This window comes from Mirounga leonina, unplaced genomic scaffold (genome assembly GCF_011800145.1).
Source record: "Mirounga leonina isolate KUSES-001 unplaced genomic scaffold, KU_Mleo_1.0 Mir_151, whole genome shotgun sequence".
Taxonomy (NCBI): Eukaryota; Metazoa; Chordata; class Mammalia; order Carnivora; family Phocidae; genus Mirounga; species Mirounga leonina.
In genome coordinates, this window is record NW_023270377.1 from 14,897,925 (window position 1) to 14,923,644 (window position 25,720).

The following is a 25,720-nucleotide window of genomic DNA, read 5'->3' on the forward strand; positions in this document are numbered from 1 at the left end:
TAAATATAAATTTACAGATGAAACTTGAGACTTTTAAATAACTCAGTTTTCTTACTCCTATTCAACATTACTATCCATCGTTTCCCATGGGCTCCTTTGATGCACTGATCTTCAAACATATAATTCCTGAACTCCTAAAGGTCAAGGAAGGTAACAATGGGAGTCTTTGAACTAACCTCATTATTTAAGAAATCCTGAAGGAAATTATAGATTTACTGATAAACATTAAGCTTTTAGCTAACATATCAAGTTTTTTTTGTATTGGTCCTGAAATACATCAGCATATCTCATGCTGATCAAGAAGTATGATTAACTTTTATCAGTATCTTGAATAAAAATAGAGTATTGTAGTAATTGCAGTTTGGTATACTGGAGATTGAAGAGGCTTCTATGTAAGTGATGGCCTAGGGACAGGGTTGGAGGGGACCCTGGACGTTTTCTTCTGGGGTGGAATGTTTTAAAAATAAAACATCAGTAGGCCTCCATTTCCAGAAACATCTTTATGTGGTAAAAGAAACTTTTTCAGAATCTAAATAATATTTATTCCTGTTCTTTTATAAAAATAGTCTATTTGTTAGCTTGCTAATAAGCAAAACAATAAGAATTTAAATACCTCAAATGAACAAAATAGATTTCTGACAAGCTAATAAGTGGTTGAGGCCGATTATCTGTTCTGGACTTTGTTAATTTGAAGAATCTATTTTTATCTAAATTGGAAGGCATTTCCTCACTTAATTCAGCTTTAAGGTCTGTTTATATGGTATTTGTGGAAATCATGAGCTTTTTGAAAGGGGAGAAATAAATCCCTGCCTAACACTGTGGTGTGCCAGAGTCCTTACCTGCCAGTAAATCCTAATTAATCTCTTGCATGAGCTTTGGAAACTTGTGTTTTTCAAGGAATATATTCATTTTGTCTACATTAGCAAATGTATTGGCATAAAGTTGTTCACGATGTTCTCTTATTAATCCTTTTAATATCTAGTATTAGTAGTGATACCACTTTTTTCACTTTTTTCCCCTTGATCAAGGGAGGGTGGCTGGAGTTTTATCAGTATATTGATCTTTTCAAAGAACCAGCTTTTGGTTTTATTGACTTTTTTTTCCCTCCATTGATTAAGCACTGTTCTGAGCACTATTCTGTGTAGGGCTAATTGCTAGTATTGAGGCAAGACCCTTCTGCCTACTTGATCCATTCCCACATGAAGTAGTGAGGTTTTCAGTCTGTGTGAACATCGTTCCTCCGTTGAGTCTTTCCCTGGCCGCAGGTAATTTCCTCACATGCATGCACTGATCAGTACTCAGCCAAACACTTGAGGGGTACCCTCTGCAGATCTCCAGAATTCTCATAGCTCTCTGCACTTCAGTATCGTTTCCAGTGAACCCCAGCTGTCTTGGTCTCCCTAGACTCTCAGTTACTTCTCTCAACTCAGGGAGTCTGCCGATCTCCAACCTTGTCCCTCTTTCCTAACTTAAAATGTGGAAACCCCTCCAGGCAGTAAGCTGGAGCAGACGTGGGGCTCACTTCATTTATTTCCTGTCAGGGATTGCTACCTTTCATTGCCTGATGTCTAGTGCCACCCATGAAACTGTTTCCTGTATTTTGTCCCTTTGTGGTGGTTTCGGGCAAGAGTGTAAATCTAGTCTCTTACTCCATCTTGGCTAGAAGTGTCCAATGAATTTTTTACTTCAGTTATTTTGCTTTGCATCTTAGAATCCATTTGGTTTCTTTTTACAAGTTTCTTTTTTTGCTGTTATTTCCTCATCTGTTCATTATGTGCATATTTTCCCCATAAGTTTTGGTTATTTTTTATGGTAGGAACTTTAAAATTTGTGTGATGATTTGAAAATCTGGGTCATCTTAGCATTGGATTTTAGGGACTGGTTTTGTCTGGAGTAGAAATCACATTTCCCTGTTCTCATGTCCAGTGCTTTTTAAAAAAAAAAAAAAAAAAAAGCTTTTTTAAGCAATTTCTACGGGGCTCGAACTTAGGACTCTGAGACCAAAAGTTGCATACTCTCCTGACTGAGCCATCTGGGTGCCCCTCATGCCCACTGCTTTTTGATTGCACATAGAATGTTACGTTATGGATAAGGCTCTTTATTTTCTGAGGACTGGTTTTGTCTTAAGGCAAAGACTCTTGAATACTTAGCTAGACTCAAACTTGAAACACTAGGCTAGGCAAGATCTCTGCAGTTGGCAATAGCAGAGTGTTCTCAGTTCTTTCAGCTTTCTCCTGCTTTTTCACAGCAAGACTTTAAAATTTTTTGCCAGTACGATAGCTTAAATCTTGATTTCTAATTTTTAGTTTGTGTATCTTCATATGTCTGGGATATTAGTCCTTTTCTGTATGTAAATTATAAGCCTTTTCTCAGTTTGTCTTGACTTTCGGGGTCTTTGGATGTATAAAGTTTCAGATTTGGATAGTCCCATTTATCAGTCTTCCTAGGACTCTTTTATTTTGTGTCAAGAGGTGTCCTCCAGTTTTACACATTGTTGTCCTATATTTTCTTTGAATAATTTTTGTGGTTTCTTCTGTGAGTATGTGTACATTTGTGTCTTATTTTTCAAAATGCATAGCTCTTTAATTCATCCGGAATTTATTTTTGTGATTGGTTTGAAGTTGAAATTCAGTGACCTTTTGTGGGAGTACTGTTTTAGGATTAAGGGACCATTACTATCTTAAAACAAAACAAAACATGGACCTTCTTACTTGTGGATTTGTCGATTGTTAATTTATCTACACAACTGTATATTTCAACCTCTGGTATTTCTGGAGTTATCTTCTGTAAGCACATAAATCATTGAGTAATGTAACACTTCTTTTGTGCTTGTTAACAGTTCTTTTGAGTTAATCCTATTTCTTAAAGTTCTTGTTATCAGTCTTGAGGGATGACTAAGAATTATTTCTTACAAATTTTGAAAATATTTCATAATTCATGTAACATGGACTTCAATAAAATCCTTGATTACTAATGCATTTTATCTGTTTGGTGTATATATGCACTTAAGCATAAATACTCAAATATATTTGTACATACATTTAAAACTAATTCTAAGAAATCTTTTTTTTTCTTTTTTTTTTATTCTTATATTAATCCCCATACATTACATCATTAGTTTTAGATGAAGTGTTCCATGATTCATTGTTTGTGCATAACACCCAGTGCTCCATGCAGAATGTGCCCTCCTCAATACCCACCACCAGGCTAACCCATCCTCCCACCCTCCTCCCCTCTAGAACCCTCAGTTTGTTTTTCAGAGTCCATCGTCTCTCATGGTTTGTCTACCCCTCCGATTTCCCCCGCTTCATTCTTCCCCTATTCTAAGAAATCTTAAGAATGCCATAAATTCTGACCAAGTTTCTTTTTGAATTGTCTTTTAGAAAGCTTAGAGCCAAATTTGTGACCCACTGTGCTAAGACTGTAGGCCTTTAGATTCTAATTTAGTATTAACATTGTTCCTGGTTCTGTATTATATCCCTACTTTTTCTTTCTCTCCTAATCTTAACTTGCTGTAAGTTCCTAAAATTACCTTAAATCCTTTGCACAGAAACTGTAGAACAAATGAAATTAATAGCTTTTGAACTTCCCTTACACATTAAATTTTAAGTGTAATTCACTGTTCTTAATTTTTTTCCATGATTAAAGTAATACAGCTTTGTGACAGAAAATTTAGGAAAATATACAAAAGCCACAACAATTTGGTAGTTTATTCTAATAAAACATCTGTTTACTTGAGGACTCTGAGAGGAAATGGGTTAAAAAAAGCAGGGGGGGGGGGGAATGTTCACTTGGAAAATGTCCTAGTTAACACAGTACTTGGGAGAGCATAGTGGCAAGGAATTTAACTGTAGCTACTGAAATAATGTGTTTTGAGTAGCTTTAGAATTTCTCATTACTTTCAGTGCTGTGAGAAGTTGTTCATTATACTCTTCTGAAGTTGCCTTATAGTAACAGGCTATTTTAGGGAATTGTCAAAAATCTTTTTTTTTTTAAACATAAGGTCTGTTAGTTCTAGAATTTCTGCTTTGGAATATTCAAAACTTTTTTTTTTTTTTTGGTCTCTTTTTCTCTCTCCCTCAACATTTAGGAAAAGAGCCTTGGTTGCTATTGGTACTCATGATTTGGACACTTTGTCAGGCCCTTTTACATATACAGCAAAGCGACCTTCAGATATCAAATTCAAGCCTCTAAATAAGACCAAGGAGTATACAGCCTGTGAACTGATGAATATATACAAGGTAAATTTTTTTTTATATTATGCAAATAGTTCTCCATAAATCAAGAAAATTTCTTCAGAGTCAAGTCTTGAAATTAGGGAGATGTAAGTGAGTACTTTTTAAAAACTGTCTATGCTCCAATCAAGAGCTACTGATGCATTTGATGTAGAGTGGGGCCTGGGCATAGTTTTATTACTTTTTTTTAACCTTTTGGATGCTTTTAATGTACAGCTAGAATTGAGAACCACTGAAGTAGAACATAAGCACATTATAATATTCATATTTGGGTATAATTATAACTCATGCACCTTATAAAGAATAAGATTTAGGTAGGGTTTTTTTTGTGGGAAATAGTATTACAATGTGTCGTATCTCCTACTGTTTAGCATTTTAGATTCCAGCAGTTAAAATGATTCTATAGTCACTTAATGGTGCTTAAAAAAAAAGTAGTATCATTCAGAAAAAATAAAGCTTTTATCCTTGGCCTGATTTGCCAGTGTTTTCTTCCTATTTATGTAAACAGTTTTGTGATGGTTTGTGTTTTGCTTGAGACAAGTTAGGCTTACCAGTGCAAATCTGTTTTCACTCTTGGAAAATGACTTGGCTGTGTTCTCATCTCTCTCCAGTAGGAGATGAGGTATATAAGGATATTAAGATATTTAGAAAATCTGACAAATGTAGGACTTTCTGTAATACGGGGCTGTTTTATTGTTTTTCTAACTTTTCCCCTTTTTTTATACTAGATAGGTATATAAACTAATTAGCATTAGAAATACAAAATAAATTTTAATTTTTTCAGACTGACAACCACCTTAAACATTATTTACATATCGTTGAAAATAAACCCCTGTACCCAGTTATCTATGATAGCAATGGTGTCATCCTTTCAATGCCTCCGATTATCAATGGTGAGTTATTTCTTAAGCATCAGATTTTTTTTTTCTCTTATCCTTCAACATTTCTGTAAGAATTGAACTCTAGACTTGGTGCAATCAAATAAAATAAATCTTAATCAGGAATCTCCGGTTTTTGTAGATTTTATTGTAATAGTTCTTTTTATTAACATTTTACTGGTGATTTTTTTTTTTTTTTTTTAACTGGTGATTTTTATATAACTTTTAAATGTATAGATATTTATAAGTACATAGATATTTACTGGTGCCAGTCTCTGGATTCTTTTATTTTCCTCTGAAGAGCATTGATATTTTGGTTTTAGCCCGTGGCTCAACTTGGTGAAGCTCAAATTCTGCCTTGCCTGCTGTTTTATAGTTAAAACTTTTAAACTGAATTTCATTTCTGAAGACTCTTTTGAAGAGGCAGCTTGGATGTATTTACAAAATTTAATGATGTCATAGCCATACATGTTGACCCTTCTGGAGGTGAGGAGGGGGTTTAGTTGATTCACGATGGGAAGAGTCTCTTCCTCCTTGAGGTGTTGAACTGTAGCTGTTACAGTGGTTCAGAACCTGAGCTTCAGAGTAGCCAGATCCAGACCCAGGTTGTAGCCTTGCTGCTTAATAGACTGTGATCAGGGTCAGCGAGCGGAAGCTCTGAATCTTCGATCTGCCTGCAGCTCTGTCATAGGGTTGTGGTGGAGAGGAGAAGAGACAACCTCTGTTTAGTGCTGGGCACTGCAGCTCTGACACACTGAATGCAGTAAAGGCTTGTTATTATTTTATCTCTGTTCTCCTGCTTGTAGTGGGGGCTTAAAATAAATGTTGCATTATCATCTTACCACTGAGATGTCTGTTTATATTGTACTTTAAGTGAAATGTAGAAACAGATTTTAGAGAACTTTTTAATGCACCTATGTTTCTGAAACTGATTGTTCTATTATTTTGTGTTTTTTGTAGGAAATCATTCCAAAATAACCGTAAATACTAAAAATGTATTTATTGAATGCACAGGAACTGACTTCACTAAGGTAATATTTCCATTTTTGTATGGTCAGACAGGACATTTTAGTTCTGGGCCAAGACTAGATGGCTGAACTTTAAAGTACTTATTTTGTAGGTGGGAACATATTTCAGAAACTTAGAAAATTAGAACGATACAGATATTCTGTACTTCAGTTATGGTGTGTTCATTTAATCAACAAATCTTTAACGAGCACCTCCTGTCTTTCCAGTGCTGTGCATTTAATGAGTTTCATGTTTCTTGACTTGAAGGAACTCATTCTAGTGGGAGAATTAGCCATATACCTGAATGGAGTAAATGCTGTATAAATTGTTTATCTTAGTTGGCTTAATTTAAATGCTGAGTAATTTGGTACCTGTGTGTACTTGGTAATAAGTGTTTGAAAATGAAGTGGCTTATAAAGAGGTGTTATTTAGCAAATTGATAAAGGGTTTGTGCACACGATATCTAGAATATGTAGAATACTAGTTCATTCACTTTTAGTAACTGCGTGTATTGGATTGGATTGCTATGAAACTTTTTTTTTACAGCATAAATTTCTTTATACGTGTTAAGGCATATGGTAATGTGGCAATTAAGCAAATTAATAAGATAAGCTTGAATGGCAGGAGAAGGCTGGCCTATAGAAATAGGGCCATAGGGTGCCTGAGTGGCTCAGTTGGTTAAGCGACTGCCTTCAGCTCAGGTCATGATCCTGGAGTCCCGGGATTGAGTCCCGCATCAGGCTCCCTGCTCAGCAGGAAGTCTGCTTTTCCCTCTGACGCTCCCCCATCTCATGCTCTCTCTGTCTCTATCTCATTCTCTCTCTCAAATAAATAAATAAAATCTTAAAAAAAAAAAAAATAGAAATAGGGCCATAAATGGCATTCAGTACATCTTACAGGATTGGACACCACTGTAAGGTATTTCATTTATAACTTTTATGGGCTATATTTGCCTTCAGAAATACTAGAGTAATATAGCTTACAATATTTACAAATTTTTAAAAAATTCATATGTTAACAGGCCTTAGATATCTTTGCTGAAGCTTATATTTAAACAATGAAGTATATATAAAAGCAAAGCCTATATATATCCCAATAAGGTTACTGTATTTTTTCCTAAGAATATTTTTTTCAATTAAAAACTTGAACAAATCTGTATGGTCCTTACAATGTGCGAGGCATTGCTCATATATTAATACATTTTATCCTTATAATAACCAAATGAGATATAGAAATATTTATAACCTCTACTTAACAGATGAAGATGCTAAAGTACAAAGATGGTAAGTAACTTGCCCAAAGTCAGATTACTAGTAAGTGGTTGAGCCAGGAGTCCGGCAACTGGCTGCAGAGATCTAGGAGATTGATAAAGTTTACTCCCATAGTTAGCCATTTGTCTCTCTTAAAACTTCGTGAACTCAAGGGAGAGGGCCAGGGGAAGCAAATGATTTGTTTCAGTCATGGATTGTTAACTCTCAGAGAATCGAATAAATGCAGACCACCTGAAGATAAGGCTAGGCCTACTTTAGCTCACAAGTTTTTATTCCACACTCCCTTTTTTTAGAAGGTATATATACAGTTTCATTTTTAGATGTTTGAAGACTAAAGTTTTCACTTCCATCTGAGTGAAGAGAATATATTTTTAGACTACAATATTTGTCTTTTTTCTTTTTTGCAGGCAAAAATAGTTCTTGATGTTATTGTCACCATGTTCAGTGAATATTGTGAGAATCAATTTATGTGAGTTTATTTGACAACTTTATTGAAGCCTGTTGCTCTGAAGGCAAAGCTCTAGGGCCTTGAAAAATGTGGCTTCTGTGACTAGAGCATATCCTTTCTTTGGGGGGCTAAGACCTATGCATAACTGTTTAAAATAAAAAGTGAGGGGCGCCTGGGTGGCTCAGTCGTTAAGTGTCTGCCTTCGGCTCAGGTCATGATCCCAGGGTCCTGGGATCGGGCTCCCTGTCCCACATCGGGCTCCCTGCTCAGCGGGAAGCCTGCTTCTCCCTCTCCCACTCCCCCTGCTTGTGTTCCCTCTCTTGCTGTGTCTCTCTCTGTCAAATAAATAAATAAAATCTTTAAAAAAATAATAAAAATAAAATAGATAAAATAAAAAGTGAGAATTACTTTTAAAAAGTTTCAGTAATGTTTGGGCTGTAAGGGCAAGTTATTGCTAGCTGCATTAGTTATTGCAGTTGCGCAGACATTGTGGAGGCAATGAAATTTAAGCTGTGTTTAAAGATATTTGGATTTGAGGATGTAAACATGGAAGGACAGACAAGGACCAGCAAGTAGGGAAGGGATATATGCTTCCCTTATGTATCAATAGGATATTGATATGTATCAATAGGATATATTCCCATATATCCCTTATGTATCAATAGGATTACTGTATTTTTTTCTGAAGCTTATTTTTTAATTAAAAAGATTTAACTAAATGGTCTTTGCCATGTATTGGCATCATAGTTTATTCTAGAATGTTAATTGTAATTCACAATAGCCGTATCACTGCAGGGCACAGGACTGAAATTGTATGGCAGGGTCTGTTTTTTAAATTGATTTGCCTATTAGTGATTGCATAGTCAAGCTTTCATGGTGTAACATAGCACCCTGGTAAAGCTTGGAATGTGTATATCCATGTTGGCAAGGAGTAATAGAGGATGCATGCTTTGCAGCACTGAGAAGTAAACATCAAATGTGTGCTGCCTGAAGAGATGTGGGAGCCACAGGGGATGGAACAGTAGGGTGATGTTGTGTTTAGGAGGATTAATCCAGACAGCAGTGTTGGAACGTGAACAGATTGAATGTGTTGAGGTTACTGTTGTAGAACAAGTGAGAGACTTGTTAACCATACACATTTTTAGAATTTATGGCCCTTTTTGTTTTTAATATTTCTGGCTTTTTGTTTTCTTTTAAGGGTTGAAGCAGCTGAGGTAGTTTTTCCTAATGGAAAATCCTATACCTTTCCAGTAAGTATTTAAGAAATGGATTTGATGATAATACTAGTAATAATAATGGTTACAGAGTGCTCGTTGTATGTCTGTCCATCATCCACCCACATGCCAGGCATTATACTATGTGCATTACATGGATTTAATCCTCACAGTAACCCTATGAGGGTGGGTGCTGTTCGGCCCTTTCCCAGATGGAGAGATCTTGCGATGTTAAATAGCTTGCCTGTTACTATTAAGTGGTGGAGCTAGGTGATAGTCTGGCTTCAGCTCCCAACATGTTCCATTATACCACTGCATTAGATGGCCAGAATTCCTCTGATTTGTTCTTTTTATTTTATTTTTTATTTAAATTCAATTAACATATAGTGTATTATTAGTTTCAGAGGTAGAGTTCAGTGATTCATCAGTCTTCTATAACACCCAGTGCTCATTCTATCACATGCCCTCCTTAATGTCCATCACCTAGTTACCCCATCCCTCCATACACCTCCCCTCCAGCAACCCTCAGTTTCCTGTGATTAAGAGTCCCTTATGGTTTGTCTCCCTCTCTGATTTTGTCTTGTTTTATTTTTCCCCTCCCTTCCCCTATGATCCTCTGTTTTGTTTCTTCAGTTCCACATGAGTGAGATCATACGATAATTGTCTTTCTCTGGTTGACTTATTTTGCTTAGCATAATACCCTCTAGTTCCATCCACGTTGTTACAAATGGCAAGATTTCATTTTTTTGGTTAAAAAAATGTATACTGTATATGTATACTGTATATGTATACTATATATGGTTTGTATATATTACTATATACACACACACACACACACATATATATACACACACACCACATCTTCTTAATCCATTCATCTGTCGATGGACATCTGGACTCTTTCCATAGTTTGGCTATTGTGGACATTGCTGCTATAAACATTGGGGTGCAAGTTCTTATTTATTCTTATTAACTAGTTTACTGGGTGATTTATAGTCTCACCCATTTTAAGATTACTCAGCCCTCGAAACCTGATTAGTCTGTTCACACTTGAATTAACAGTCACTGAAGAGCCATCACTGTAACTAATAATTCCAGATGTATTAATAGGACTAAGTAGTAAGCACAAGTATTGTCAAAACATAAAATCTTGGTAAAAAAAAAAAAACAAGAAAAAAACCCAGCATTATTCTTAGTCGGGTTTCTTTCTTCCCCTAAGATGATTTTATTAATATAAATATGGCTGTTCCAACACATTACTGTATTAGTCATTTAGTTGTGGTTATGATTCAGTGAGGCCATTTTTTAAGCACTTCTTCTTTATACTATTCTTCTGTCACTTAAGTGAATCATAGCCTGGAATAGTTTCTACTATTTAGTTTTTAAAGTAGATAAAACCTGCCAAGATCAAAACCTTCCCCTTCCTGAAAACATGAGCATTTAGCATCATACTTTAGAATATTGATTATAATTCAAAATAAACGTATAGCTGTAGAAAACTTAATTGAAATTATGGGCAGTCTCAGTTTTAAAAAAATTTCTAGTGCCTGTTAGCTTTGTTATGTAACAAACTGATATCACAAAACTTAGTGACTTGAAACAACAGTGATTGTTTATCATGATTCTGTTCGTCAGCTGGGTAGTTCTGGTCTGGTCTGGCTTGGCTGACCTCTCCTGGGCTTGCTCCTCTGTAATCAGCCAGTTGGTAGACTAGCATCTAGATGACCTGGGATAGCTGCACTCACAAGTCTTAGAGTCACCAGGTCAAGTGTCTATCATCATCCAGCAGGCTAGCTTGGTCTTCGTTACATGGTGGTGGTTGCAGGATTCCCAACAGCACGAGAGCAAGTCCAGTGCTTAAGTATTTTTAAGCATGGTGTCCTGTTGGCCTCGGCCAGTCATTTTGCTAGATTCAAGGAAGGGTGAAATAGACTCCCATTTCCCAGTGCGAGGGCCTGAAGTGCCCCATTGTGAGGCCATGGATGCAGCAGAGAAGGCAAGAATGTAGCCATCTATATGATTTACCACAGTAGTAATTGGGATTAGCCAGAGATCGCTTTTTAGTCTGTTTTAAAGTGATGTCTGATTTGAGGAAATTTCTTTTTCTTTTTAGTATGAAGAATTGTCAAATATTAACAAAAGTGAAATATGTACTTTGGGGAGGAAAAAGATATCTTAAAATTTGGTTCACTTTTCTCATGTAGATAAATCCTTGAAATCACTTGCCTTATAAGGAACTTTCATAAATTTGAAATGGTGGGATTTCTGAAAAGGAGTACTGTATCTGTGTTGTCATTTGTTAATCTGTTTCCTGCTGAACATAGAACAGCTCTCCTCAGGTTGTCCTCCCAAAGGAGAATGATCCTCTGAGGAACTGATTCTTCCTCACATGAAATAGCTTATTTTTCTAAGTACTTTGATAGTTCTTTCCTAGTCTGTTTTTTCATATAAAAGAATGGCATTTGGAATAAGAGGACCAGAGGAGAGAAGTGGAAGGTAGTCAGACCAATGGTTAATGGTGTGAGCTTTGGAATTAGGCTGCCTGAACTTGTTAATTCATTAATTTGTTCATTTGTTACTTTACGCATTTACTCATTAACTACATACCAAGTGCTTAGGATCTGACATTGTTGTAAGCACTGGGAATGTAGCAGCACCAGGGCCCAGCAGCTAACTATTGTTGTGATCCGGAAAGAGTTATTTATCTACAACTTAACTGTTCTCATTTCACTGATAAGGAATCTAATAGTTATCTGTAGTGAGGGTTAAGATTATCCTGAATGTGTCTGTACTGTTTAGTTCATATTAACTACTCAGTAAAGGTTTGTTTCTGTTGCAGTCATTAGCTTTCTAGTTTTGTGCTTCTTAAACCCTATGTGCAGTCACATCACCTCAGGATCTTGATAACCTGCAGATCTGGATTCAGTAGGTCCAATGTCACTGCTACCAGCTATAAAGGCCCTAGAGCCTGCATTTCTAAGAGGCACTTGTGTGATGATGATACTCCTGCCTGAGAATTGCATTTTAAATGGCAAGGCTCTGGTCCATTGTACTTACTTGAGTCCAGCCAGAGTTTTAGGTTTATAGCCTTTTTGCCAGTGGTAGTTATACTTTTGGCAGTAATTTAATGATAAATATTCATAGATTATGTCTGCAGAGGTTTTTTAGCAAAAGCCTGGGTTTTATACATGTTTGTTCCTACCTAACATGGTAAAGTTATATATTCTTTGAAGGAGAGGACCAATTTATGAGATGCTCCCAGTTTTACCGTCTTTTTGGAGCAGATTGATGATAGCTAGGACTGCCTGGGGGCCTGGTTGCATTCCCCCACCTGGATAAATGATAAGAAAGGAATTTCTTCAAAACACCTGCACTTAGTATAATGGTGATATTTGATAGTACATGGTGATATTTGAATTATTCTTTCTTGGTCATAAACACCTGCTGGCTTGCGAGGAGACTGAAAATCCTTAGCATTTATAAGCATCTTAGAAATGATGTAATGCACCAGGGTTTTTTACTGCAGAGAATGGTGATTGGCCATCTGAGAGAAAAGAGTTTGGCATTTTCTATCTCTGAGCAGGTCCAGTTGTCTAGCAAGTAGAATGTTCAGTTATGAACCTGTGTAGCAGATTTATTCCTCCGTAATGTTTTGAAACAGTACGTTTATTTTGAGGGTCTCGCTCTAACCATAGTTTTTTTGGGAGGGCAGTGAAACTACCGAACAAGACGAGGTAAAGTTAGAGTCTAACGCTATAGCTGACAGGCACTCACTCCAGCTTCTCAAACTTTTTCTCTTTAAAGGAACTGGCTTACAGAAAGGAGATAGTGAGAGCTGATCTAATTAACAAAAAAGTTGGAATCAGGTATGCTTTGAAAACATTTTTTGCTGTTGGAGAGAATTCAAGAATGAAATACCCAGGGGCGCCTGGGTGGCTCAGTTGTTAAGCGTCTGCCTTCGGCTCAGGTCATGATCCCAGGGTCCTGGGATCGAGCCCCACATTGGGCTCCCTGCTCGGTGGGAAGCCTGCGTCTCCCTTTCCCACTCCCCCTGCCTGTGTTCCCTCTCTCGCTGTGTCTCTCTCTGTCAAATAAATAAAATCTTTAAAAAAAAAAAAAAGAATGAAGTACCCACAAGACTTTAATTTTTCCTGAAAGAATGCTTATGCTTAGAGAGGGTTTTGATATCTTTCAGAGTAAGTAAGTGATTGTAAATCATCTGTTATGATGTCTGGTGTCTCATGGAACTCAGAAAGGAAGGTGATATTTCAGATAGGATATCTTAAAATATAAGCATGTTTTAAGTACTCCAGTGAAGTTTATGGATTGTCCTGTTTCAGAGAAACTCCAGAAAATATTGCCAAGCTTCTAACGAGGATGTGTTTAAAGTCAGAAGTAATAGGTGATGGGAATCAGATTGAGATTGAAATCCCACCGACCAGAGCTGACATTATCCATGCATGTGATATTGTAGAAGATGCAGCTATTGCCTATGGATATAACAACATTCAGATGACTCTCCCGAAAACCTACACCATAGCTAATCAAGTAAGATTGCACCCTTAAATACTTGTTGTTAGAAACTGATTATTGAATGCCAGGAAGGCATTCGAGAAAAACAGCACATAGGAGTTAAGTAGTATTTGGACATGCTGTGCTATGGGAGGCATTCGCTATGGAGAGGATGCAAAACAGATGCCCAGTGGATTAGAGTAAGTTCAAAACCTGTGATGACTAGTAGTTGAAGAAAGACAGGTTTTGAGTTTGGAGCCCTTTTGAATCTTGAACTGGGAGATTCATTTTTTCAGCCTGGCCTGAAGGCAGAAGAAGTTCAGTGTGGGAGAGGTGAAGTGGGAGGTTTGTTCATCTGTGTAGGAGTATTGGGGTAGTGAGGCAGTGGGGAGGGGGCAGGGAGTGAAGTGGTGGTATGGCAGTATTAGTAAGGATGGAAGGGGGTTTGCCTTTTCATGACCTGTGTAAAACTTTTGTTGTAGGAAATTTTATTGAGGTGGAATAAAGTTAAGTATCTTTTTTTCAGTTTCCTCTTAATAAGCTCACAGAACTCCTAAGACATGACATGGCAGCCGCTGGATTCACGGAAGTGCTTACCTTTGCTCTGGTATGTCTCTCTCCTGTGCTTTCTGTGCAGCTGATGGTTGACACTGAATCTCTGAAGTTTTGTACTCCAATTCCTTACATGAATTTATAAAATCTAGGCTGCTAAAATTTCCAGGTTCTAGAAGAATAACTTTTTTTACTTGAGATTGTATAATTTCTAGTAAAAAAATGTTTCTTTTTTGTCACAGAAAATCATGAAGGACAAAAGTCTTAAATGACAGCTAACAATGTATTTTGTACTTTTATGGAAGTGTTGAGGGTTGAATTCACAACGAATTTCATAACCAAATTGATTAAGTTAGAATTTTTAGTCTTAATTTGGTTATGTCTGTGCCCACTAGATGCCGCCCTAGTTAAGGATTTGTGGACTGTTCCACATTAAACTTTGTTGTCTTTGAACATGTTCACAACATTTGCTTTGAGTTGGAAAGCTGACATAAAAGGCCTGAATCAGGAAATGAATTTTATTACAAAATAGAAGGAAATGCCCTTCCCCCACCAGATTGAAAAGAATAAAACATCTATGCCATTCATAGTTTCCTCTTCTCTTGTTGAGGATTTGTGTGATGCCTACAGTGTGTAGTTCTGGAGTCTTCACGTAGATATCAGCTTAATGATGGAGGGCAAAAACCAAAACCAAACAAAAACAAACGACTTCATTTTCTCCCCCCAACTCAACTCCAGACAGACTTCTCCATCTTATATTTACAGAGAGTGCAGTAGTGGGGTTACATTACTACCAGTTTGTGGGGAGAGGGTGGTCGGAAAGGAGATGCAGCCCCTCTCCCTTTATTGAGCATTTGTCATTCATAGGATGCTAACCTGGGAAGGGACTTTACAGATTTTCTAGTTCAGCATTGTCACTGTTTCTGATTCAGGAGTCCTTTATTCCGCATTTACAGAACATCTGTTGTATGCCAGGCACTGTAAGAATGAAGAGGCCTGAGGTCAACAGGGCAAGTACCTAACGAAGTGTATACAGACAGGAGAACCAGGACCAGAATCCTAGCCTTTTGGCTTTTAGAGCAGTGCTTTTCTGTTGTCTCGGCCCGTGTATGCTCGGTTTGTAGTACAGGTCATTCATATATGCATATACACTTACACAGTTGTGAACATTAACGAAATGCAAAAAGTAGCATTGAGAAACGTATTTCATTTTTAAAAATTAAGTGGCATGGGATTGATCTGAAACGATTCAACCTGTACAGAACCATGTAGAGTAAACCGTTCCCCTGTTTCCCTTCAGATTTCAACCCTATTTTCCTCCCCAGAATTAACTGAGGTTCAGACTTTGGCCTGTGAATTTCCCTGCCCTTTTATAGAAGTAGTGAGTTTTGCTCTTGTAACAGTGTGTAGCCCCATGTGTCTCAGGGGAGCCCATACTCTGCCCGACCAGGGCTGCTCTGCAGGGAGAGTTTATCCTGTTGGTCCAGGCCTTTCTGCCTGTGATTCCCGCTCCGTGCCGCGCTCTGAAGTAGGTGTTCCAGTCTTACGTGGCAGTAACTTGTCCCATTCCATACAGCCGGTCGGCTGTCGGCCAGGGATTCCAGCCCAGGCCTGTGACGGAACTGTCCACCAGGAGTGCCAGAAACAGTCTGTTCAGCTGTCCCAAGTCACTTCAACACATTATCACTGGGGGAGGGGAAGGAGTGAGGTGCTAGAGTTTCAAATATGTAATGACAGTTTTCTAATAGGAATTTCAGCGTCAGAGGTATTTATGTGACATAATTAGCAAACCTAAGTATCTCTGTGCCTTATATCTAGTTTTGCATGAGAGAAACAGAGCCTTTTCTAAAACCTAGCTCTTATTTTTCCGAATAGAAGTAATTGTTATCTCATCATTATGATTTTTACTATGTCTGCATACTAGTTGTACTAAGGTTAAAGTAGATAGTTTTAAAAGTGAATTAATTTAAAATATTACAAGAATATTCATAAAAATCACGAGCTTCATTTACTTATATTTTTCTAACACTTTAAACACATTAACATTGAAAAAGATATTTTAAAAAATTTTAGCTACTGCCACTTCAGGTTGCCTTGATTTAAAACTGCTTCTAATTTCTGTCCCGTATCCTCCATTGTCATGATGAAGTACAAGGCCACTTAGATACCTCCGCTGCCGTGTGTTTGTGGAACAACCTTTCTTACACATACACACACACACAGTACTAGTTCTGTTTGACAGTTGATTGTATTATTTAAATTGCATTTCCTAATTAATCACATTATATCTTGTTATAAAAACTTCTCGTGCTGAGAAGAAATTCTGGTTATTTCCAGTGTGCCTGCCACCATTCTCTGCCTCTGCAGACATCGCAGATCAGGGAGCTCTTTTGTGCTCTGCTTGAATGTGGCTTTGGTATCCTTCCCAGGAGAGCATGGCAAGAATCATTAGAGCTGGCATTGACATAAAACCTAAACCCATTTGTGTGTGCGTGTGTGTGTGTGTTACTCTAAGAAATACAGACTAGTCCTTGAAGACCACTTTGTAAAATAGTGTAGTAAGCAGCATCACCTAATGTTGGAAAATCGTTCAGTAACCTGCTGGCCCATCAGTTTTCATGTTAAGTTTTAAACTCCTTTGCAACAGCATTAATATACGTGATAAGTTTTAGTACTTATTAATCATCATTGTTAATATTTTTTTGAGCACTTAGTTTGTGGCAGGTACTTTATTTGCATTATCTTGTTAACTCATTTATTAGATGTGGTGCATCTAATAGTTTTATTATCATAACTTCTGTTGGTCATCCTGGTTTTTGAGTATGACAGGTATCTTTCTCTCTTTGGAGGGTGAGTGCTTAGAAGTTTATTGCTCGGAGCTTTATCAAGCACCTATGCACAGAAGTTAAATGATCAAGTAGAAATAACATTGGGCAGAATTCAGGCCACTTGAATTCTGCTCTTAGTCTTACCATTCTACCACAAGTCAGTATGGATTTAGCAGGGATTATAACGGTAATCAAAGCCATAGGCACACTTAGCGGGGAGAGCAAATTTGACAGGAGTCATTAGGAATATTTTTAAGGAAGCGGTAGAACTGTCATTAAAGTAGAGCCTTGAGGGATGGGAGCAGGTAGGGTGGGGAAGGCATTTCGTAAAAGAAAGGAAGAGTGTAAGATTCAGGGAATGGGCAGCTAATTGTAAGAGACTAGACTGGTAAGGTAAATGGGAGACTAGCTTAGGAAGGGCCCAAATACAGTACCACCATCAACATGTGAAAAACTTACTTTGCCTCTGTATCATGGATAGAATTCCTTGTAAGAGAATTGTTAACGTTAAACTGTATCTGCTTTGGCCCTGAGTTAGTTGATATATTTATTATTTTTAACTTATTTATATAGAGAACCTACATTGCTATGAGACCATAAGTTGACTTACAACATTAAATACTTTGTATATTAAGTTTAGTCATTGTTTTTCTTTCTTTATTTTGCATGTACTTCTTAGTGCTCCCAAGAAGATATTGCTGATAAACTTGGTTTGGACATCTCTGCAACAGAAGCAGTCCACATAAGTAATCCTAAAACAGCTGAATTTCAGGTGAGAATTTTAAGTAGGTTAGAATTTAGATAAATACTGAGAGGCAGTACATAAGTTATACTTAAGATGACAAAATCTTAGCACTTTTTAAAAAATCTCTTCTTGGATAAGATTATAGTTGGTTCTGGGATGCCTGGGTGGCTCAGTCAGTTAAGGGTTTGCCTTCGGCTCAGGTCATGATCCAGGGGTCCTGGGATCCGAGTCCAGCATCAGGCTCCCTGATCAGCAGGGAGCCTGCTTCTCCCGCTGCCTGCTGCTCTCCCTGCTTGTACTCTCTCAAAAAACTTAAAAAAAACACCAAAAAAACTTAAAAAAAAAAAGATTATAGTTGGTTCTTACATAACTTTGTTGATGAATTTTTTTTATTAGATATAAGATTCATTAGACCGTGTGGGGGGAGGGGCAGAAATTTTATTACAGAGCACGCGTGCGCAAGCGAGAAAGAGCAAGAATTGGGGCGGGGCAGAGGGAGAAGGACAAGCAGAGTCCATGCTGAACAGGGAGCCTGACTAGGGCTTGATCCCAGGACCCCGGATCATGACCTGAGCTGAAACCAAGAGTTGGATGTTTAACTGACTGCGCCACCCAGGTGCCCCTTGTTGACGAATTCTTAACACTTTTTAGTCTTTTCTTGATTGGCCTACAGTTGTGTTTTGCTTGCTTTGCTTTCCCAGTCTTGTCTGAACTTTCCGTTTCATTCACTTCAAATCAGTTGACTTTAATACTATTTTCAGATTTCATCTTTTCTACCCATTTTGTAATAAATGAGTCAGCAACTGTTCCCAGTACCTCCATTAAGTCACTCACTCTGAAAGTAGTTGTTACATCAGTTCTTGACTATGCTGCCTTCATTTTTTTCATGGTAATCCTCTAGTTCAATGGCAGTTTCACATAGAGTTCAGGAATATTTCAGTGAGAATACTATCTTAGTAAATGTTATCTTCGTTTATTAATGACTTCAGACCATCTCCTCTCTTTCTTACTGGTCAGTTCTCATTCTCATTCTGTTTTTCTTGCACATGCAATTCTTTATGATTTTCTTCAACCCTGGCTTAGAATCAACCCTGGAATCTTAGAATTGGGAGGAAATGCTTTCAAGAAAATTAATGCTATTATAATATGTGAACTCTGTGACTTGAGATTGTTTCTGTGAATCTTGATTTTCATTATCTGTAAAACTATGGGAGGGAGTCTTAAATTCTAAAAATTTTTGAAGTTCTAAAAATGTTAAAAAAATTTGGATTTTTTTAAAGTTAGATTTAATCTGTACCACTAATGTGGTAGATTAGGGCCAGACTGCTATTTAAAGAACTAACTGGTAATAATATTCATCAAGTACATAAATTGTTTCTCTCTATTCAGTGTCAGAACTTTGAAGAATTCTTATGCCAATTGGAAGGATTGTGATAAGTTCCACTAGCTTTTCTGCTGTTCTTAAAAGATGCCCATGGTGTTCTTTTCAATGAGAGACACTCAAATTCATTTGGGTAGAGGGATTTTTCAGTAAATCTTACTGGACTTTTATTTGAGTTTATTCTAAATTTTCCTTTTTCTCCCAGTTTCATTTATCAAGCTTGATAGATTTCTTAAGATATGGTAATGTTCTGTAGGGTTTGCATCCTGTTTTCTCTATTCTATCTAAGTGGGAGGAAAATCAGAAACACATTAAATATCACTGTATATAGCTGTGGTTTAGCACACTTTCAGAATCAATATTTCTGCATGAAATACATTAGATGAGTCCATCTTTTAGACAGGACAGATTCTATATTTTACTCCTGCTTTACCAGTAGAAATGTCCTACCAACACTAACGTGGCTAACAGGTTTTTGTTTATTTATGGTTAAATGTAAAGTTATTTATGGTCTTGTAACTCAGTTTATTGTTTAAGCCCATTCTTTTTCTTGGATAATTCTTAATTTTGGACTATTTTCTAACTGTAGATGTGTTAGAGAATGGATAAAAGAAGAAAAATGTTAGTTAAAACATGTAAATTTTATAATTATAAACAAAATTACAGAATACTACCACATTTCCCCAGATTAGCAATAGCATTCCTTAATATTTTTAAATGTCCAGTCATTGTTGAAATTTTCTCATTTGTCTCAATTTTTTTAATAGTTTGTATGAACTTCATGTCAAAGTCGATGTGCTTCTTACGTCTCTTTTAATCTACAGATTGCCCCTCTGTCCATCTCTGTCTCTCTTCCTTTGCTTTTTTCATTGAAGAAACTGTGTCCTTTGTTCTATAGAGTTCTCACAGTTAGGATTTTGTTAAATACATTCCAGTAGTCCCCTATATTTCTAGTAAATTGGTAGGTAGATCTAGAAGCTTGATTTGGAGTCAGGTTTAATTTTTTGTATTGCTGTGAATTATTAAGCAAATAAGGCTGATCTATAAAATGGGGAAGAAAAAAAACCCACTGGGAAAAGCTATTTACAAAGGTAGGTTGTTTATATTCTGGTAAGTTAAGCTTTCTTTTAACATTGTACTTTCATTTCTATGAATGGATTGGGCACTTTCTCTCCAGTTGTGAAATGAGCGATATTTACAAAAGCACGGAATTGAAGGCTACTAGCAGCAGGTGGCAGAGTGAACGTGACTGGAAAGGTTTTCTCTTTCCCTCAACACACATTCTACCAGCAAGTCTTCATAGGGGCTTCCTGTTAATGCCCGTAGGATCTTGGAGGGGCTGCCATTTTAGCCAGGATGGTCAGGGCAGGCCTCTGTGGGCCAGAGCATAGAGCTGAAGAAAGTAAGACAGCCACATGTGAATCCAGAGGAAGAATATATGCGGTAGAGGAAGAGAGGTGGCTCAGAGGCCTGAGCCAGAATGCTGCTGGGGGGTGTCCTGAAACCCAGGAAGCCTGGGGAGCAGCAGGCATGGAGGGTAGAGAGGAGGCCAGGGCCAGATTCAGATAGGACCCCATGCAAGTCATGGAGTTTATTCAAAATTTGATGGAAACCTGTTAGATTTTTGAGCAGAGGAATTTCATGATGTAGGCCTTAAATCATCACATTGTGTGGAGAACAGGCTGTAGGCAGCAGGAGAGGAAGCAGAGAAACCAGCTTAAGTAGTCTGGGTCAAAGGTAGTGGTGCTGGTATCTGCTGCGAGCCCTGGATCTTAACGATGATGCCCTACCACTGCTCATAAAACTCTTCTGGAAACATGCTGTGTTGAAACCTAACCTATCTCATACAGCTTGGAATGAGAGATTTGAGACAGACGTAGGGAAGTTGTTTTTAGTTGTTTTTATTTTTATTTATTTTTTTCTTTTCCTAAAGATTTTATTTATTTATTTGACAGAGAGAGACATACAGTGAGAGAGGGAACACAAGCAGGGGGATGGGAGAGGGAGAAGCAAGCTCCCCGTTGAGCAGGGAGCCCAACGCGGGGCTCGATCCCAACACCCTGGGATCAGGACCCGAGCCGAAGGCAGACGCTTAACGACTGAGCCACCCAGGCGCCCCTGTTGTTTGTTTTTAGAACTAGGATGTATGTTTGTATTTCTTTGGCCACTAAGCTGAAAACTATAGTCACAGCTTGCCCGTAGCAGCTTCATAATTTTTTTAGTGCTTACATATTTGTGTTCTGTTTTCTCATTGTTGTGATATTTTAATTGCATTTACATTTTCCCTAGTCTTGGTTTTTAAGAATTCGATTAGTTCATATTTAATCTATTTAAATATTTGCATTTCTTGTAATCTCCTTCATTTACTTTATAAAATAAAACAGGATATTAAAATTTACATATTTGCAATCTTAGAAGCTAATTTTAATTTTAAAAATAATAGAATAACTAATCCTAGATACAGGCATTGTATTTATATTTGTTTCTCAATTTTTGATCAGATTTTATGATTTTTCACTTTCTAAGTTTGGGAGCCAGAATATTTTCAGTTTTTTGTTTTGGAATTGATAATTAAAGATGATTTGGACATTTACACATTGCATTTTCCAGAAGAGTCTTACTACTGTGAAGCTGTTGAGTTCTTTTGGCCTTGTCTTATAACCAAGTCTGTTTGGGTTCTTATTTGGTCAGTGCAATTTCATGTTTTCTCCTGTAGGTGGCACGCACTACCCTTCTTCCTGGCCTCCTAAAGACCATAGCTGCAAATCGGAAGATGCCCCTTCCTCTGAAACTGTTTGAAATCTCTGACATCGTAGTAAAAGATTCTAGCAGAGGTAAGAACAAGTCATCTTTGATTTGTACACTTACAGCATTTTATTATGAGAATCTCAGCTCTGTATAAAAGTGGACACTATGACCACCCCTGTGAATCCAGCACCTGCCTTCAGCAGTTATCAGCACATGGCACTCCCCCTTGTTAGTTTGATGTAATTCTGAGACATCCTACCATTTGACCAGCAAACACTTTAGTATGTATTTCTAAAAGATATATATATATCTAAAAGATAAAAGATACCACTTTTGTTTTTGTAAAAATAACCTAACACTATTTTATCATCAAACATCCAGCTAGTGTTTACATTTTCCTAATTGTTTTATAAATTTAGTTTTCATGATTGATTGATATGAATCCATCCAAGCAATATATTCAGATATTTGGTTGCTCTCTCTTATTTCTTTTAGTAGAAGGCAAATCGTAAAGAACTTAACATTTATGAAGAACCCTGTTAAAACCTCAGCTTGAAAAGTACTGTGGAACATTTTTTTTTAAATCTTGTGATATATGTGCATATCATTTTAGGGTACTTTGATGTCTTGTCATTCTAGTTTAGCATTTAGCTATTCATCACTCTTGTATTAGTCATTATGAATGTGTTTGACCAGTTTTTGCCTCGAGAATAGGCTGGACTTGTTAGTATAGTAAGTTGCCTGGTCCACCATTTGGAACTCAGAGGTTATTTAATAAACATATATTTAGATAGTACTTAAACCTGATTGCCAAGGATGTCTGTCTTATTCAAACTTCTGTCTTCAGACTTAGACAACAAGTCTGTTTGGAGCTGCATATGAGGTCACTTCTCGGTAGCAGGGCCATCAAATGACTGAATTCCTGGTGGTATTTCTCTGGTTCTCTGAATTTGACAATTCCAGTCCTAACGATGTTTATTCAGGAGTTTTACTCCAGACTGTGAAACTCAGAGTGTGTTCTTCTGAATCACTTGACAACAGCAAAGGCCTTTTCCTCAGTTACTCCTGAAGAGGATAATATGGCATTCTTCTGACTATCCAGAGTAGTCAAGAACTATTGACTGTAAGTCAACCTGTCTTAGGAAATAGATATTATAGAGGCATGTCCACTTGACTGTATATGGACTTCCATAGCAAGCTTTGCAGCCAAAGCTGGATTCCATCTGCTCTCCACTGTGCAGCCTTGTGTTCAATTAACAGCATCAGCTTGCATTTGTATAGTACTTTATACTTTTGAAATTTTTAAAAAAATATACCTTTTCTTTTGTGATTGTTAATCTATGACTTTGAGGCAGATGGGACCAAAAATATTGTCCCCACTTAATATGTAGGAAAACTAAGACAGAAAAGTAGTAATTTGCCCAAGGCTGCATAAATTTTGGACTTAGAACTAGGGCCAGAATTTGGTCTCTGTGCATACATCCTTAGAGAATAAAAGTTTAGTTTAATACCAGTCTATGTAGAATTTTCTTTGGGTGGTCAATCTGTGGTAGGAATCAGAAAGCATTTTCACTGCCAGCTATAAGTAGTTCTGAGGGTTCTTGTGCCTCAAATCCTCCATTGGTACAGATACCTAAGAATTTGTTATGATTTTAATGTCAGATTTTTTTTTTTTTTTTAAAGATTTTATTTATTTTTTTGACAGAGAGAGACATAGCGAGAGCAGGAACACAAGCAGGGGGAGTGGGAGTGGGAGAAGCAGGCTTCCTGCAGAGCAGGGAGCCGGATGTGGGGCTCGATCCCAGGACCCTGGGATCATGACCTGAGCCGAACGCAGATGCTTAACGACTGAGCCACCCAGGCGCCCAATGTCAGATTTTTGCTGTTAACTTTGACTCCTTTCCTTTCATCTTAGCTCTTTGAATTGTAGGTTTTGATCCTTGGTGATCCAAACATTTACAAATACAGGATTAGGTTAATTATACCAAGTTTCCTCAAAAGTTTTATATATTTGGGTGTTCCTGAGTTGGGGGCATAAAGATTTACAATTTTTAGATCTTCTTGTTGGATAAACACCTATACTATGATATGGCACCTTCTTCAGCTCTTGTTTACACTCTGTGGCTTAAAATCTAGTTTGGTGTTGGGGCGCCTGGGTGGCTCAGTCGTTAAGTGTCTGCCGTCGGCTCAGGTCATGATCCCGGAGTCCTGGTATCGAGTCCCACCATCGGGCTCCTTGCTCGGCGGGGAGTCTGCTTCTCCCTCTGACCCTATCCCCTCTCATGCTCTCTGTCTCTCATTGTCTCTCTTGCAAATAAATAAAATCTTAAAAAAAAAATTAAAAAAATTAAAAAAATAAAATAAAATCCAGTTTGGTGTAAGTAAGTGTGGCTACTCCGGCTTGCTTTTGTGATGTCCATTAGCATGTTAAATCGTTCTTCATCCCCTCACTTTGAATCTGTTTTTTTAGGTATAAAATGAGGCTAAGTTTCCTCAAAAGTTTTATAATACTATTTCAGCAGTAGGCCTCCTCCCTAATGGTAAGGACTCCCTGCAGGGCTCTGTAGGGCTGGGCATGCTTGCAAACAAGCAGCTCAGGGTCTGGAGGGTGAGGAGCTGTGGGGTTCCCCACAATTGCCACAGGAAATTTTCACTGTAAGCACGGAGCACTTGACTGTATTGCAGTCCTTGTTAGGGATATCTTCACTATTTTTTCTTTCATGTGTCTTTTGAAAAGGCCCAGACATAGACTCCACTCTGCCCCAAGGCCCATACTTGGAGATAGCCTTGCCTGTTGAGAGCAAGCTCTTGTGCAGTACTAGGCTATAGACCATCATTTAATAAGTCACCCTGGTGATAACCCCAGAAAGCCAGTCCTATACTTTTTAATTCACATATGGATTTCTGCTGCACTTTGTTTCATCAGAAAGAATAGTTTTCATCTCTGTAGCAGTAGCAGACCTCTCTTATTTGGGTGTTTAGTTGTGATTATTTTGCTGTTTTCCCTATGGGAACATTTTTATCTGACCCTACTTTTGCCTGTTGTCTTGCACTTATGGTTTATTTTCTTCCAAATTTTCTGTCCCATCAATGGGATTTGAGAAATGAGAAGAGGTGAGTGTGCTCAATAAGTTTACCATCTTGAAAATCTAAGTTTGCTTCGGAGTGGGTTTTCTCTTTAGTTAGGCCTGGATTTTATGTCCTAACAAGTAGCTTTTCTGATGGATTATTCTACATATGTTCAAGCGGACTCCCTACTTGGCGTTTCGTATACATAGAGGGTTCTATGGGAAAGGCAGTGTAGCACCGTGGATTCAAGACTGTATAGCCAGAGTAGTTTTGAGTCATGGTTCTGCCACTTATGAGCTGCTGAACTTTGGGCAATTTATGTAATCTCTCTGTGCCTGTTTTCTCATCTGTTGCAATGGGGATGACCATAGCACTTACTAGATTTTTGGTAAGGATTAAATGAAATTGCATTTTGAAAAGTTCGAGCCACGTAATCACTGTTTGGTGTCTGCTCTTACCGTTAGAGTATTAGTAGTTCCTAAGGCCAGATGTGTAACATCCCAGTCTATGGTAATTTTCTGTGAGAATGACTTGGAAACTTTTGGCTATTAAAGGGTTAATGTCACCTTGCTGACACTAAAGATGAGGCACTTGGGGCTCATTTTTATCCTAACTTGATTTAATTGGCTTTTCTTTTGTTGTGCACTATCTCTTTTAGGGTATGAAAACCAAAAAGTACTGATGGGGAAATATACTGAAAAACAGGAATGTGGTTTTTGTTGTTGTTGTTTTATTTTGTTTTTCAGGAATGTTGTGTTTTCAGTAATTCATCACCCCCTTTTCTTCAATGAATTGAGCACAAATGGTTTTACTGCCTTTTAAGCCAGTAAG

General features: G+C 37.5%; 1 protein-coding gene across 2 annotated transcripts in view; it reads left to right on the forward strand.

Moving 5' to 3' along the window:
• The window catches only part of FARSB (phenylalanyl-tRNA synthetase subunit beta), a 78,359-nt gene that overhangs the window by 18,079 nt on the left and 34,560 nt on the right, over positions 1 to 25,720 (forward strand). For both annotated transcript variants that reach the window (XM_035007025.1, XM_035007026.1), the window contains 10 exons: positions 4,091 to 4,241; positions 5,020 to 5,128; positions 6,074 to 6,144; positions 7,800 to 7,861; positions 9,039 to 9,090; positions 12,859 to 12,920; positions 13,395 to 13,602; positions 14,093 to 14,173; positions 17,626 to 17,718; positions 21,789 to 21,906. In XM_035007025.1, the coding sequence (XP_034862916.1) occupies positions 4,091 to 4,241; positions 5,020 to 5,128; positions 6,074 to 6,144; positions 7,800 to 7,861; positions 9,039 to 9,090; positions 12,859 to 12,920; positions 13,395 to 13,602; positions 14,093 to 14,173; positions 17,626 to 17,718; positions 21,789 to 21,906 (1,007 nt within the window). The remainder of the gene's footprint in view (positions 1 to 4,090; positions 4,242 to 5,019; positions 5,129 to 6,073; positions 6,145 to 7,799; positions 7,862 to 9,038; positions 9,091 to 12,858; positions 12,921 to 13,394; positions 13,603 to 14,092; positions 14,174 to 17,625; positions 17,719 to 21,788; positions 21,907 to 25,720) is intronic.